This window comes from Harpia harpyja, unplaced genomic scaffold (assembly GCF_026419915.1).
Source record: "Harpia harpyja isolate bHarHar1 unplaced genomic scaffold, bHarHar1 primary haplotype scaffold_47a, whole genome shotgun sequence".
Lineage (NCBI taxonomy): Eukaryota > Metazoa > Chordata > Aves > Accipitriformes > Accipitridae > Harpia > Harpia harpyja.
This window is the reverse complement of record NW_026293404.1, coordinates 1,779,813-1,794,867: the sequence shown is the minus strand read 5'-3', so window position 1 is coordinate 1,794,867 and position 15,055 is coordinate 1,779,813. Positions and strand designations below refer to the sequence as shown.

Here is a 15,055-nt window from a genome sequence, read left to right as displayed (position 1 = left end):
CATTCCGAATGTAACTCAGGATGTGGAACATGATTTGGAATTATTGGGAAAAATTGAGAAAGACACTCAAGAGTTGCAACAAGATATGCAAGAGAGTTGGATAGACAAGATCTTTAAGGGATTAGGTTAGAATCTGAGTTCTTGGATCAAATCATTGATTAGTACAATATTAACCTTGTTGATAATTTTTGTAATGATCATTTTGATTTATTACTTTTTGAAAAGGCAAATTACTCGTAAAACTTCTTTTAATCGCATGATCATCCAAGCTGTTGCAAGACAGCAAGATGGACAAACAATCTCAGAGTTTCCTCCACCATATAGTAAGTGATTAGTAAAATGATAGTGAAAGTATTGAAATGATTTTCAAAACTTTCAAAGGGGGGAATGTTGAAAATATTCTGATAAAGAAATTAAAATCCAATTATATATATAAGAGTTTGGTTTGATTAAGAAGTAGAAAATTGTGAAGCATAGGTATGGCAGTGTTAAGTTTGAAATGTAGTCATAGGAACTTAGAAACTTTAGGAACTGTGTTATGTGTGACTATAGGAACCTTAGTATTGTTAAGTTTGAAATAAGCAAACCATAGAAACCTCACCAGGAAGATACTGGTCTTTCTATGTTTTGTTTCAAAAACTAAGGAAACCGTCATGGACACCAGTTTGCTGCTTGGAAACCCCCTTATCCTTCCCATCTCGTAGAGTTAAGTGAAATTGACCAATGATTGTTTTAACATAGGAATATTAATAAGGTGGTATGATTTAAAGACCAATCATTGAAAAGGAATTAACATTTTGCTTGGAAATCTAGTGAATATGTATAACAGGTGTGTATTTAACTGTATTGTTAGACAAGACAGGTGCACACGATAGGTGGAGCGATCCCCCGTGTGCCCAGCGCTGCAATAAAGGAGTGCCTGCTTCTTAACTTCTCATTGCTGTTAAGGAGATTTATTCCGGATTTCGGCAACAATAGACTCCAAATATGAATTTCTAGGGTCCAAGTCTTCATTCTGCCTACCAAATGCTCATTTTAGGCTCCAAACCTCTCATTTTCAGGGTGCAAAGGCTTAGTTTTAGTTTGCATAGTCTCATGTTCAGGGTCCAAAGCCTCTTTTTAGGGTCCAGACAGGCATTTTTAGGGTCCAAGGCACATCTGGAGTGTCCAAGCCCTCATTTGGAGGGTCCAGAACCCCATTTTAGGGCTCAAAGCCTCAGGTTTAGGTCCCAAAGACTCATTTTCAGGTCCAAATCCTTGATTCCAGGGTTGGAAGACTCCATGCTAGGGTCCCAACCCTCATGTTAGGGTAGAAACGCCTTACTTAGGGCTCAAAGCCCCGTTTCCTTCATGTCCAAGGCCTCATTTTGAGTGTCCAAGACCCATTTGTAGGGCCCAAAGTCCCGTTTTCGGGCCAAAATCCTTGTTCAAGGCTTTAAGCCCTCATGAAATCATCAAAAGACGATCCTTCAGTCCTCACAAAATCTACCCTGAGAAGCTTCCCAGCTGAGGTGGAGACACTGGGTCACACAGCCCGCTGAAGTCCCAGAGAGCTCCAATGGTCTCACCTTGGATCACTTCCAGCAAGGTATGCATAGTTTATACAAAGTGATACGGGCTCCTGAAGCTGCGGCGAGGCGCCTGTGGAGAGAAGAGGCTGGTGAGGCCCCAGTGTGGCTGTGGTGCTGGGCGGGTGCGAGGGTGCGGGGCAGTGCTGGGTGCACTGTGGGGTGCGGGCACCCGGCTGCACGTGGGAGCTGTGGGCACGGAGAGCTCCATGCAGAAAACGGGATGCCCCGCACCCCTCGGCTGGGGCTCTGCTCGCCTGCCCACGGCTCGTCTCCTCTCGGCCCTGACCATCCTGACCGGGCTGCTCTACACGTGCCGGGAAGGAGACCTGACCCTGCAGACCGAGGGGACCAAAGCTGGGCATGGTAGGGAGATGGCACTCTTGCAGGTCTCACTTTCTGTGGCCATGTCATCCCTTGCTGGTTTTACTTTCTGACCTTGCTCTGCATACGTCTGTCGCTGGGTCTGCTCTTGTCCAGGCAGGGTCACTTTTAACTAACAATTCCCACAGGAAGAAGGCGTTTCAGAAAAGAATGCCCATGAATTGAGAGGTCAGTTGAAACATGACACAGCAGAAACCGACTCGGTCGTGTCTGGCCAGTAAATAACTCAGCACTCCAGAATACCTTACCTCTAAATGCTTCATGTCTAATACATCTCAGCCGTCTAATACATCTCAGCCATCTAATACACAAGTTTGGCAAAAAACCCTCCCAACAACTCACTGTCTTCTCTTCCTCCACAGACGGACCATGCAACACAAGACCATGCCAAGCAGCACGGAGCCCAAGACCACCATGGCACCTTCTATGCAGTACTTCTGGAAATCCTTAGCGTCTGCGGCATTTGCGTTTCTCTTGCCATCCACACCCGGAGGAACAATTCTGCACGTTAGTGGGTCCTGCGCGCTACTGGTGATCTCACAGGAGGTCTGACATTGCCAGGAAATGTTCTTTCTCACTTTGTTAGCATCTCCGAATGAGTGAACATCCTGGGGCTGCAACATTTCCTTGGTTTCAGCAGAAACAAAGGAACCTTGCAAAGCCATTGCAAATCAATGCACTCTGGAGCCTCTCTTTCTCCTCTCAGCTTTGCTTACACTCTGGGACGGCCGTAATCCAGTTTTCCCAGTGTCATGGCTTTGCTCCCCCTTCTCGGCCACCCTTCACGTTTGCGCGCAATTTCTTTTGCGCTCGCCCACGTTCACTCTCCGAGGCTCGCTAGTGCTGCTGCCTGGAGGCTCTCGCTGACCCGTTGGGACAAGCTGTCCCACTGAACAGAACTCAGGAGGCCAGATGGAGAGCACGTGGGGGAGCGCAGCTCTTTGACCAATCGCTCCTTTGAGCCGCACCGACAAAAACCATCCCTGCATCAGGGAGTGCCACCCGCAGCTCTCCCCCCCCAGCCCAGCACCCACACCCCGAGGGGACAGAGTCAGGCCCTCTCAGGAGACACCTGAACCTCGCTCTCCCCCTTTGCCTTTTCTCCAGCATGGGCACCGCTTGCACACCCCCAGTTTTCAGGACTTGTCTCCCACTTATGGCTCCCTGCAAGACTGCTCAGTACCTGGATTCTTTTGAAAAAAATCATACATCCCGGCGTGGTGGGCTTCCCCGGGGCTGGCCATGGGGTGCTCTGCACAGGGGGAGGAGCGCTGGGAGGAGGTGCTCGTACTGCCCAGCAAGGCAGCCTAGAACGATGTTCTGCCTGGCTGCTGTACCATTCAGTCGCAACTGCAGAGCGGAATTGTGATAAGACTGGGTTTGAGGTCCGTCCTTTGCGTCATCTGACATGCTCCGAGAAGACCCTCGCGAGTCAGGTCTCCACGTCAGCCTTAACGGGATCTGCTGTATTTGGCCAGCGTGACTTTAGATGTACTCCAAAGGTGTTCCTCCCCTTTGCTGGCAGTCTGCAAAGCTTAACCCATTTCTTTTTACAGTATTATTAATATTTCGTTATACTCTGTTCCATTTTTAATGCCAGCCTGCTTACCAATATCACATTCCTTCCGCTCCTTCTCCCACCCAGCCCCACTCCAGCTTTCCGCTCATTTATCATCTCCAGGGTCTGGGGTGGGGAACACTGCTCCAGCCCCGCAGCCTCTGCCACCCCGTCAGCCCTCCTTGATGTGCTCAGCACTGGTCGGCCATCCTTTCCAGCACCCCCTTCCCTCTCTGCCCAGTCCATCCGCATTCAGGGCAGCATCCCCAGTCAGTTCAAGGACAACCCTTCGCACCTCACGTCCCACCAGCACGTCCCCATTCTGGTGGGTGAAAGCCTTCTTGACAGCCCCAGCTGGGAAACCAGGCTGATGCTGGGACAAAGGGGTCCCTCACTGGAGCGCAGGTCTCTGACAGCTTCTCTCACAGATCCAGCGCTGGTCCCAGCTCTGTGCGTTATACCCCGACGGAAACGGCCAAAACAGCCAAGGACGCACTGCTTTTGGCCAAAATGTATTTTTTATTTACTCTAAAAAAGACTCATCTTCTGAGGTACAGTATCCCTGTTGGAACTGGTGACAGGGACACCAGAAGGGGTTAGGCTGAGGTGAGTCGAGAGAAATCAAATTGTCCACTGAAGAGGTATCGTTGGTGAAAGAGCAGCTGGGACAAGCGGGCAGAGGTGAGGGGTCTGCGCTTGCGCTCCTGTACAGCTGCGTGAGCTCTGCCACAAAAGGCCACAGTGATGGGCTGGAGCTGTTGTTGAAAGTCCCATTTTCTTGAGCAACCTCAACTTTTCTTGTTCCTGCTCCTGACTCTGCTTTGCCTTTATCTCTAGTTGGATCTTCACTTTTCCAGGCAGAGTCAGTATCAGCTTGTCCCAGTGCTGCTTCATCTCCCTGGCTCCTTCTGTAGAAATGGGTTTCAGAAAAGACTACTCATTGATAGGAATTAAGAGGCCAGGTAAAAAAAATCTTACAGCAGAAACCCCAGCAGAGTACTGCCAGCAGCTGCCTTGGCACTCCAGGATACTCTAACTGCAAATACCCCATTGCCAACTGCAGCAATAACTAACTCTGGGGAAAAGCCAACTCACGGGTCTCTCTTCCTCAGCCGTGAAATGACTATGCAAGATCCAACTAGCCCAGACAGCACCACAGCCAAGGCTACTGCAGTCACTGGGATATAGTACTTGTGCAGCAATTCGTGACCAGCAGCCTCAGACCTTCTCCCAGCATCTGCCCCTGCAGGAGAAAAGACAACGCCACACGTTACTGTGCTCTGCGCTATGGATAGTCTCACAGTGTGCTTCACATGCCCAAGAGATTTGTTTTTCAGTGGTTGGTGCCTCTGGCTCTGGTGTCTTAGCGCCAGAGGACAAGAAGGATCGCTTAAACTTCTCGGGGAGAAGAGCCCACGTGCCAGCGAGCAGTTGCACCAGCACTACCTGTCTGTTCCTCCGGGCTGCAGGCCAGGGCTGTGTGCTGGGGACCTGCAGTTCAACCAACGAACGGCACTGCGGGGGTAGAGCAGAAACGCTCCTGTTTTCCCAAGCGGACATCTCCTGAGCACTCCCCTTCAGGACGTCCCAGAGCCTGAAAGATGGGAGCCAGCCCACGGGCTATTGCCTTGCTCCTGCAGTGCCACCTGCTTGTCACCCCCGGCCCCGATGCACACGCTGCGGGGAAGGCTTGCCCCGGGAGAGCGTGGCGCAGGGCTGGGTTGTAGCCCTCAAATGGCCTCATGCCCAAAAGGGCAAAGTTCCTAAATTCCTGGGAACTGGGTGTGGCAGGAGGTGAGCAATCTCTAACCACGTCCAGAGAGGTCTAACAGCATCTCTCTGGCACGCTGCTGGCAATAACCTCCACACACCAGAGACGACAGTCATCCTCAGAGAGCCACTCCTGGCTTCTTTGACAACACCTTCTCTGCACTAACACTTCCAGGTTTGGCTGCTGACATGACGTGCAAGAGCGGGCTCCGGGGGAAGAGCCTGCAGGCACACAGGGATTCTGACTGGTGACACCGGATGACCACGGGACAGCAATTACCTGGCATGCCAGTCTCTTGCATTGCCTCTCTTTCTTCATCGGAGACTGGCACGGTGTGCCTGCTTCCCTTCTGAAAGGCCTCCTTCTGCACAGTCTTACGGTTGGTCTCTGTAGAAAGCAAGCGGGACAATTAGAGGCAACCATTCCTCATCAGGAAGACGATACCTTCACGAGGCAATACTCCCCAAATACATTAATAAAGCTTAGAAACAAAGCCTGGGCTTTTGGGAGTGCATCTAGTCCAAAGAATGTGACGTTCACAGCGAAAAAATTAAGCACATGACACTTTTCACTCTACCAATACAGACAGCAAAACCTGACCTGCTGGGAAACGGGAAATTGCACGTGTGATCTTCTTGTTCACATTACATGTACTGCATTTTTGGCAAACTGCAAGATGATGCTAAATTGCTTCCTTCAAAGAGGATGGGAAAAAGCCGCAGCCAGCTCAGCTGGGGAAAGAGGCCTTCTGAGAAGCACATCCCACCATGCCAACTCCAGCACACGGGAAGGGGAACAGACACACACGGTGGACTGAACCCCAAGCTCTTGCAACCATGTTCTGGGCACTTTCACAAGCGGCAGTGAAGTCCCCCAAAACAAGAGGAAACCACAGCCAAGTTTTCTGAAACACAACTAGAAATGGAGAGCTAAACCACCCAAGACTGAATTAACTGAACGATCCACTTAAGGCCGCCTTCAAGTGAGGTGTCCGGCCTCAAGCTGGGTGTCCGGCTGCGACCCGCCCCTGACCCCAAGGTGTCACCGAGAGTCCTCAGACATCAGGGAGAGCAAAGGGGCTGGACCAGGCTGTGAAGCCCGGGCTGCTCCAAACCCGGCCGGAGGATCAATCCTGCCTGCAGCCCAGGCAAAGCCTGCTGATCCCAGCGACCGAAAGCTGCTTGCGCATCGTCTCCACAAGCCAAGGGCCCTCTCCTCTCCAGCGACTGGCAGGGTGCTGGCCCCCTCATGGCTCATGAGCAATTAGCTCCTCCGCACGTGCCTCACACGCTCCGGGAGCAGCACCAACAGTCACACTCATCCTACCACAGCTATCAGTCTGCAGGCTGAACGTCAATCACAAACAAATGCCTGCAGAATCAGCATCTGCACCTGACTTCCAACATTAGGAAAGGGCAGCCAAGATTTCTTGGGACGTCATTCCTGCCTTGAACTTGCCCAGCCGCAAACTGGGCTGTGCATGAGCTGAACAGAAATTCAGCACACACTGGTTCCTGACATCTGGATACCAGCATCTGCACAAAGCAGCTCTGACCAGTAATGGTACAACTGGGGCAGCAGCTGCCTCTGGGACTCAGCCAGAACCACAACGGGTAGCAGACACTGTGCTGGACCATCTCTGTGGTTCATCAGCCCAGGCAAGGCATGAAATCGAGTGCCACTGCAGCGAGGTTCTGACTGATCCCTTCCTGCTGTGCAGGCTACAGCACGTCCACACATGAATCTAAAACCTCAGCTTCCCAAGCTGTACGGTTAACAGAGGGAAATACATTAACCAGGTGCTGCTTTCTCCAAGTCTTTCAGGATTTCCTTTGGAACTGCAGATATCTTTTGGGAATAGTTCCCTATTTTAGCTTTATACTTTTGTCTTTGAGGACATTAACAGGAAGTATGAAGGTAAATGTCACATGAATAAAATATTGAAAATGAGCGCTTATTCTGTCAAGTCAATAAAGACTGACTACTCACCCCTGGGATGCCAGCTGGGATTCAGCCCAGGATTCAGCCAAGGAGCTGGAAAAGCCCTCCGTCTGGCCACATCTGCAACCAAACACCCACGAGAAGTTACCATCACGTGTTCTGACCTACATCGTCATAACTGAGTAGCAGAACATGCAAGGGGATCACGTAATGTCACGGCATGCACATGCAGGTCTGTATTCTCACACCTGCAGAGGCACCTGGCTGACATTCGGACTTTGAGCTGGCAGCTCTCAAAGAAGTGAAAAGCCATGACGTACCCATGCGACCTGCCTGTGGGTCAGCCCTGAAACCCAGCCAGGAAGCTGGATAACCATCGCCTGCAGCCACATCTGTAAATGAACATAGGACAGAGCAGCTCCCGTGAAATACTTCAACATACTTCTTCAGATCTGAATGACAGTGAATGCAATTCAAACACAGGATTACTCCAGAGCACTCCTCTCTCCCTTCCACTCAGGAGCATCTTGCAAACATTTATCGGGTGCCTGCAGTGGCCACTAACCAGGCATGGAACTGTCGGGAGAAAGGACTCCCTGGAGCTCACACCAGCTCCAAGCTCAACCCCGACGTGCCCGCTGGCTTTGCGGCCAGCCCCAGAAGCAGTGCAGGGGCGGAGAGGCTGGCAAAGACAGTTTAGCAAGGCAGAGCGCCCCGGGGCACATCACTGAGCCAGACCCATTTCCCTCTCTGCTCTTCTGCGTGCCTGAGCATCAGCCAAGAAAGTAGTAAGCTAAATTTCACAGGAACAGAAAATTAAAATGTAAATGCTCATTCACTGAAGGGCCTTACCTGTGGGATCGCCCCAAGGCTCACGGACAGGCTCAAGTTGAGAAGTCAAGTAACCCCTGTCTCCACGGACAGCTGTAACCAAGCAGAGATGAAAAACGTTCCCATCGCATGTTGTGATCTACCTCTTCCTTAGTGACCCGCAGTGACTGGAAGGGGGTCAGGCAACAACACGGGACCCAGATGCGGGCTGAGACGTCCAAAGCTGCAGAGGGACCTGGCTGGGACCGGCAGCTTTCAAACCTCTGTCTCCAGCCCATGTGCAACACCCCTCAAGGACCAGATGGACAAACATACGGCCTCTCAGGGCCTTCTCACCAGACCTCTCACACACACAAAAGGAAGCCCACACTAAAGTGGGAGCATGTAGCCCCAGAGGAAAAAATGATCATTCGCGATTCTTACAGAGAAGAGCCTGCTGGCCATTGGAAGGCTGAACTACCACAACAAAACATTAACAAATAACAAACCAAATATTAAAAAATACAAAAGGCCAATAACAAATGAAGACTGAATACTTCTTACCTCTGGGATTCCCCCCAACCTCAGGAACAGGATTCCACTGAGCATCTTGATCAACATGGACTGCGGGAACCAAACAGGTAATCAAACACAGGTGTGGTGGTGCAGCCCCCTGAGCCACTCTGAGATCTCAGGATAAACCATGCATGCTTTGGGAAAACCCCCTATTGTGCTGTTATCTTGGTTGTAAGTGCAGCGCCTTTAGGGCACCAGGCAGCCCCTGGCCACCCCTGGCCCATCTGCTGCCCGAACTATGTATCAGAATGACTCAGCACAAACTGTGGCCAGAAGGTAAAATAATGACCAAAGCCAATCATCTCGAGACCCTATAAACAGCGATCCAAGACGAGACCTTTGGAGCTCTCTGGGACTGCAGCAGGCTGTGTGACCCAGCACCTCCCCTGAGCTGGGACGCCGCCCAGGGTAGATTTTGCGAGGATTGAAAGATTGTTGTCTGTCGACGGTTTTGCGAGGACTTAAGGGCCTGATTGCGCGAGCTTTACTGACCATCCGTTGACGAATGCCGGTACATAAAAGCGAGTAATTCATGAAACTCATGAAAGGGAAATTTTAATCATAGGTTAACCTCTGTGTGTGGGGGGGGGGGGGCGGCATAAAATTTGGTTCAGAACTGTTGTATCTGTGCGTGTGCATTTGGAGTTTGGTTCGGAACTATTTGCCTGTCTCTGTGTGATTTGGTTCGGAACTATTTCGCCTGTCTGTGTGTGGTTCAGAACCGTCTTCTCCGTCTGTGCGCATGTGTGGTTTGATTTAACCTCCACCTGTGTGCAACCCTGCTGCAAGTTTCGGGCAATCCTTGCCATTTTTGAATCCTTAAGTCACAGATTTCATTGTAACAAATTCCATCCAATCACTCTGTTAAAGTGGCTGAGGAAGCCAACACCAACGAACTGGAGGAAAAAGCGATCGCCCACGCTTCTTGGGGACGAGAGCCTGTGAAAGGCTGCGCCAGCGCTAACCCCGCGTGTTCCTCCGGGCTGGGGACCTGCGGGTCATCCAAGGGGAGCAGGGCTGCAGGACTAGAGCAGAAATGCTCCCATTTTCCCGAGCGGATGAGTCCTGAGCACGCCCCTCCGGGACGTCCCCGAGGCTGAAGGCCAGACCCACGGCCCTGGGCACGGCTGCAGCCAGCCCGGGGAGAAGCGCTGCCACGGGCTGTCGCCTGGCTCCTGCAGCACCACTTACTCGCCACCCCCGGCCCAACACACATACTGGGGGCAGACTGGGCCGGGCGGCAGAGAGGGCCCCGCAGGGACTCAGCGCCGGGTTTCTTACCCCGCACCGCCGCTCCCAGCTCCCCTGCTCGCCCAGAAAACGCCCCCGAAGCAGCTGCAGCCCCTCTATGCCTCCCCACAGGGTGTCTGCCTGGCTCGCTCAGCCTGGCCCAGCTGCTCTCCCAGACCCAGCCCTAGCCCCGGCCCCACTGCTGCCCCGCTGAGGTGCGGTGGATGCCACGCTGCCCTGCTCGGAGCTGGGTGCTGGCCCCCTGCCCGCCTGCCTACCTGCTCCCTGCGCTCGCCTTGGAGCAGCCTGGGCGTCCCAGGCTTGCAGGGCCAGCAGGAGGAGGCAGGCGAGGACCACGGCCCCCCAGGCTCGCGCCATGCTGTTGCCGCTGCTGCCGCTGCTGCCACAGTGTTGCCCGCAGCTGGCGCAGCACAGCATGTCAAAGCGGGGCTCTGTGACCTCACAGCCCTGTCGGGCCACCCCCTCCGCCAGGCCTCCCCAGCACAGCCCCGCTGCCAGGGCATTACTGAATCGGCACACTATGGCATCTCCTGGTTCTACACGAGTGTGGAAGAATCATAGAATTATAGAATCATTTAGGTTGGAAAAGACCTTCAAGATCATCGAGTCCAACCATCAACCATGCCCACTAAACCATGTCCTGAAGTACGCTGTCCACTCGCTTTTTGAATACCTCCAGGGATGGTGACTCGACCACTTCCCTGGGCAGCCTATTCCAATGTTTGACAATCCTCTCAGTAAAAAAATTTTTCCTAATATCTAACCCAAATCTCCCTTGCCTCAACTTGAGGCCATTTCCTCTTGTCCTATCTCCAGCCACCTGACAGAAGAGACCAACACCCACCTCACTACAACCCCCCTTCAGGTAGTTGTAGAGAGTGATAAGGTCTCCCCTCAGTCTCCCCTTTTCTAGACTAAACAGCCCCAGGTCCCTCAGCCCCTCCTCATAAGACTTGTGCTCCAGGCCCCTCACCAACTTGGTTGCCCTTCTCTGGACACGCTCCAGCAACTCAATGTCTTTCCTGTAGTGAGGGGCCCAAAACTGAACACAGTACTCGAGGTGCGGCCTCACCAGTGCCGAGTACAGGGGAACAATCACCTCCCTGCTTCTGCTGGCCACACTATTTCTGATACAGGCCAGGATGCCGTTGGCCTTCTTGGCCACCTGGGCACACTGCTGGCTCATACTCAGCCGGCTGTCAACCAGCACCCCCGGGTCTTTCTCTGCCGGGCACCTTTCCAGCCGCTCTTCCCCAAGCCTGTAGCGCTGCATGGGGTTGCTGTGACCGAAGTGCAGGACCCAGCACTTGGCCTTGTTGAACTTCATACGATTGGCCTCAGCCCATCGATCCAGCCTGTCCAGATCTCTCTGTAGAGCCTCCCTACCCTCAAGCAGATCGACCCTGCCTCCCAACCTGGTGTTGTCTGCAAACTTGCTGAGGGTGCACTCAATCCCCTCATCCAAATCATCGATAAAGATATTAAACAGAACAGGGCCCAACACCGAGCCCTGGGGAACACCACTTGTGACCCGCCGCCAGCTGGATTTCACCCCATTCACCACAACCCTCTGGGCTCGGCCATCCAGCCAGTTTTTCACCCAGTGAAAAAGACCCACTTATCCAGGCCACGAGATGCCAGCTTCTCAAGGAGTGTGCCATGAGAGACAGTGTCAAAGGCCTTGCTGAAGTCTAGGAAAATAACATCGACAGCCTTTCCCTCATCCACTAGGCGGGTCACCTGGTCATAGAAGGAGATCAGGTTGGTCAAGCAGGACCTGCCTTTCGTAAACCCATGCTGAGTGGGCCTGATCCCCTTCTTATCCTGGACTTGCCATGAGAGTGCTCTCCAGACAAACCATTCCATAATCTTCCCCGGTACCGAGGTCAGGCTGACAGGCCTGTAGTTCCCCGGATCCTCCCTCCGACCCTTCTTGTAAATGGGAGTCACATTGGCAAGCCTCCAGTCCCCTGGGACCTCCCCTGTTGACCAGGAACGCTGACAGATGATAGGGAGTGGCTTGGCAAGGACCTCTGCCAGTTCCCTCAGTACTCTTGGATGGATCCCATCAGGTCCCATAGATTTGTGAGTGTCCAGATGGCGTAGTAGGTCCCTAACTATTTCCTCCTGGATTAAGGGGGGTATGTCATGCTCTTCATCCTTACCTTCCAGCTCACGGGGTGGAGTACCCTGAGGATGACTGGACTCACTATTAAAGACTGAGGCAAAGAAGGCATTAAGTACCTCGGCCTTTTCCTCATCACTGGTTGCTACATTCCCTTCTGTATCCATTAAAGGAAAGATATTCTCCTTGGGATTCTTTCTACTGTTAACATATTTGTAAAAACATTTTTTGTTGTCCCTTACGATAGTGGCCAGATTTAGTTCTAGCTGAGCTTCTGCCTTTCTAATTTTCTCTCTGTATGATCTAACAAGATCCCTGTACTCCTCCCAAGTTGCCCGCCCTTTCCTCCAGAGATGATAAACTCTCCTTTTTTTCTTGAGTCCTAGCAAAAGCTCCCCGTTCAGCCAGGCCGGTCGTTTTCCTCGGCGGTTCGACCTGCGGCACATGGGAATAGCCTGGTCCTGAGCCATTAAGATTTCCTTCTTAAAGAATGTCCATCCCTCCTGGACCCCTTTGCCCTTCAGGACCGTCTCCCAAGGGACTCTCTCAACCAGTGCCTTGAAGAGGCCAAAGTTAGCCCTCCGCAAGTCCATAGTGGTGGTTTTGCTGAACACCTTCCTTACCTCACCAAGAATTGAGAATTCTATCATTTCACGGTCGCTAAGCCCAAAACGGCCTCCGACCATCACACCTCCCACCAGTCCTTCCCTGTTCGTAAACAACAGATCTAGCAAGGCTCCTCCCCTGGTTGGCTCACCCACCAGCTGTGTCAGGAAGTTATCTTCCACACACTCCAGGAACCTCCTAGATTGTTTACTCACTGCTGTGTTGTATTTCCAGCAGATGTCTGGAAAGTTAAAGTCCCCCACGAGAACAAGGGCACACGATTCTGAGACTACTGCCAGCCGCTTGTAGAACGATTCATCCGTCTCTTCAACCTGGTCGGGTGGTCTATAACAGACTCCCAGCACAATATCTGCCTTATTGGCCTTCCCTCTCATCCTCACCCATAAGCACTCCACCTTGTCATCAGAATCGTGTAGCTCTGTACAGTCAAAACATTCCCTAACATAGAAAGCCACCCCACCACCTCTTCTACCTTGTCTATCCCTTCTGAAGAGCTTGTAGCCATCCGTTGCAGCACTCCAGTCATGGGAGTCGTCCCACCATGTTTCCATGATGGCGACTAAGTCATATCTATCCTGCTGCACGATGGCTTCCAGCTCCTCCTGTTTATTGCCCATGCTGCGTGCATTGGCATAGATGCATTTGAGTTGGGTTATCGAATCCACCCCTAACATCGGCATGCTGCCCCCAGGCTCATCTCTGGTGCACCTAGTTTTATCCCTTACCCCCTTCGAACCTAGTTTAAAGCTCTTTCTATGAGCCCCGCCATCTCACGAGCAAGGATTCTTTTACTCCTTTGAGATAGCTGGACACCATCTGTCGCTAGCAAGACCGGTGCTGTGTAAACCTCCCCATGATCAAAAAATCCAAAATTCCACCGATGGCACCAGCCTCTGAGCCACGTATTAACCAGGTGTCTTTTCCTGTTCCTTTCAGTGTATTTCCCTGCCACTGAAGGGATTGAGGAAAACACTACCTGTGCTCCCGATCCTTCCACTAATCGTCCCAGTGCCCTGAAGTCCCTTTTGATTGCCTTTGGATTTCTCTCTGCAATCTCATCACTGCCAACCTGCACAACCAGCAATGGGTAATAATCAGAGGTCCGAACCAGACCAGGGAGTTTCCTGGTAATGTCTTTTACCCGGGCCCCAGGGAGGCAGCAGACTTCCCTGTGCGATGGGTCAGGTCTGCATATTGGGCCCTCTGTCCCCCTCAAAAGAGAATCGCCTACGACAATTACCCTCCTTTTTCTTTTTTCAGAGGCTGTGAGAATGCGTGGGGCTGCCTGACTGGGCCTAGGCACCTCCCTGGATAGGGCTTCATCTACACCCTGATCTTCACTGGCCTGGTCCTCAAGTTCCAGAGCCCCATACCTGTTGTGTAGGGGCATGGGGGAAGGTGAAGGAGACCAGGAGCGGATTCGCCTGCCTCCCCGAGCAGGGACCTGGCTCCATTCCCCTCCATCTCTTAGGTCCCCTCCTGCCTGGTGGCAGGAGGGCAGGGGAACCTCCGCTTCTTGTGGAGCCTCCATCTGCTGCCTCTGCCTCAGGGATGGTAGGGTGTGGGCCCACCAATCTATCTCCCTCTCACGCTCCCTGATACTCCTCAACCTTTCCACTTCCTCCTTCAGCTCTGCCACCAGGCTGAGTAGATCATCCACCTGGTCACACCTCACACAAGAGGTGTCCCTGCTGACCTCTGACATCAGCGATAGACTCAGGCACTCCCTGCAGCCAGAGACCTGGACAGCTGCATGTTTACATGGGAGCTCTGTCTGCGTCGCCACATTTTTCCTAGCAATGGCTTTCACCTGAGTGGCAACCATACCTGGGTCTCCCTCTGGGCCGACACCCACCACTTGAGTAGCCTTCTCGAGCTGGGAAGAAGGGGGCTGCGCCCTACCTGCACTCCCTGCCTGTGCGAACTGCCGCGCCACGCCCTTTCTGATGCGCCACGCCCTGTTCGCCATGCTCCTGGTCGCTGGCGCTCCTTAGGGCCGTTCAAATCTCCCGCGGTTGCCCATGGCAATGCCCACGCCGCGTCAGCCTCTCTCGCCAGAGCCGCCGGCTCTGGACGGGTCCCTCTGCTCTTCCCCAGCACTCCTGGGCCTCGGGAACCTCCCAGTCCGCCTCAATCTAGCGCTTAGCCGCCGACTTACCGTTGCGTCTGCCGGCCTCGCCGCTGACTGAATGAAGAAGCAGCAGTGGAGGAGGGCGGACCTATCTGGGGAGGCAGCACAGCATCTAGGAGCACACAGGCACTCAGGTCTTGCTTCCCAGAAATCGGTCAAGACCAAGAGCTCCACAGGAAGACTGCATAAAAAAGCCAACTGCAAGTGCTTTTACTTGCCACCAACTCCTGTGCAGCATCCTGAGGAGCAAGAAGCGCAGAACAAGAAACCTTCCTTCAAGTGAAGGCCCGCAGCCTGCTGTTTGAGCAAGAGG

General features: G+C 52.8%; 1 protein-coding gene across 1 annotated transcript; it reads right to left on the bottom strand.

The window, feature by feature from the left end:
- Positions 1-4,033: 4,033 nt before the first annotated feature.
- LOC128138477 (uncharacterized) lies at positions 4,034-10,384 on the bottom strand. The gene is made up of 8 exons (XM_052779728.1): positions 10,117-10,384; positions 8,597-8,656; positions 8,075-8,146; positions 7,543-7,614; positions 7,271-7,342; positions 5,561-5,668; positions 4,606-4,753; positions 4,034-4,418 (listed from the first exon to the last, which is right to left on the bottom strand). Exons 1-8 carry the CDS (start codon positions 10,274-10,276, stop codon positions 4,034-4,036), a joined length of 1,077 nt encoding a protein of 358 aa, XP_052635688.1. The 5' UTR covers positions 10,277-10,384.
- Between the last annotated feature and the right edge of the window lie 4,671 nt (positions 10,385-15,055).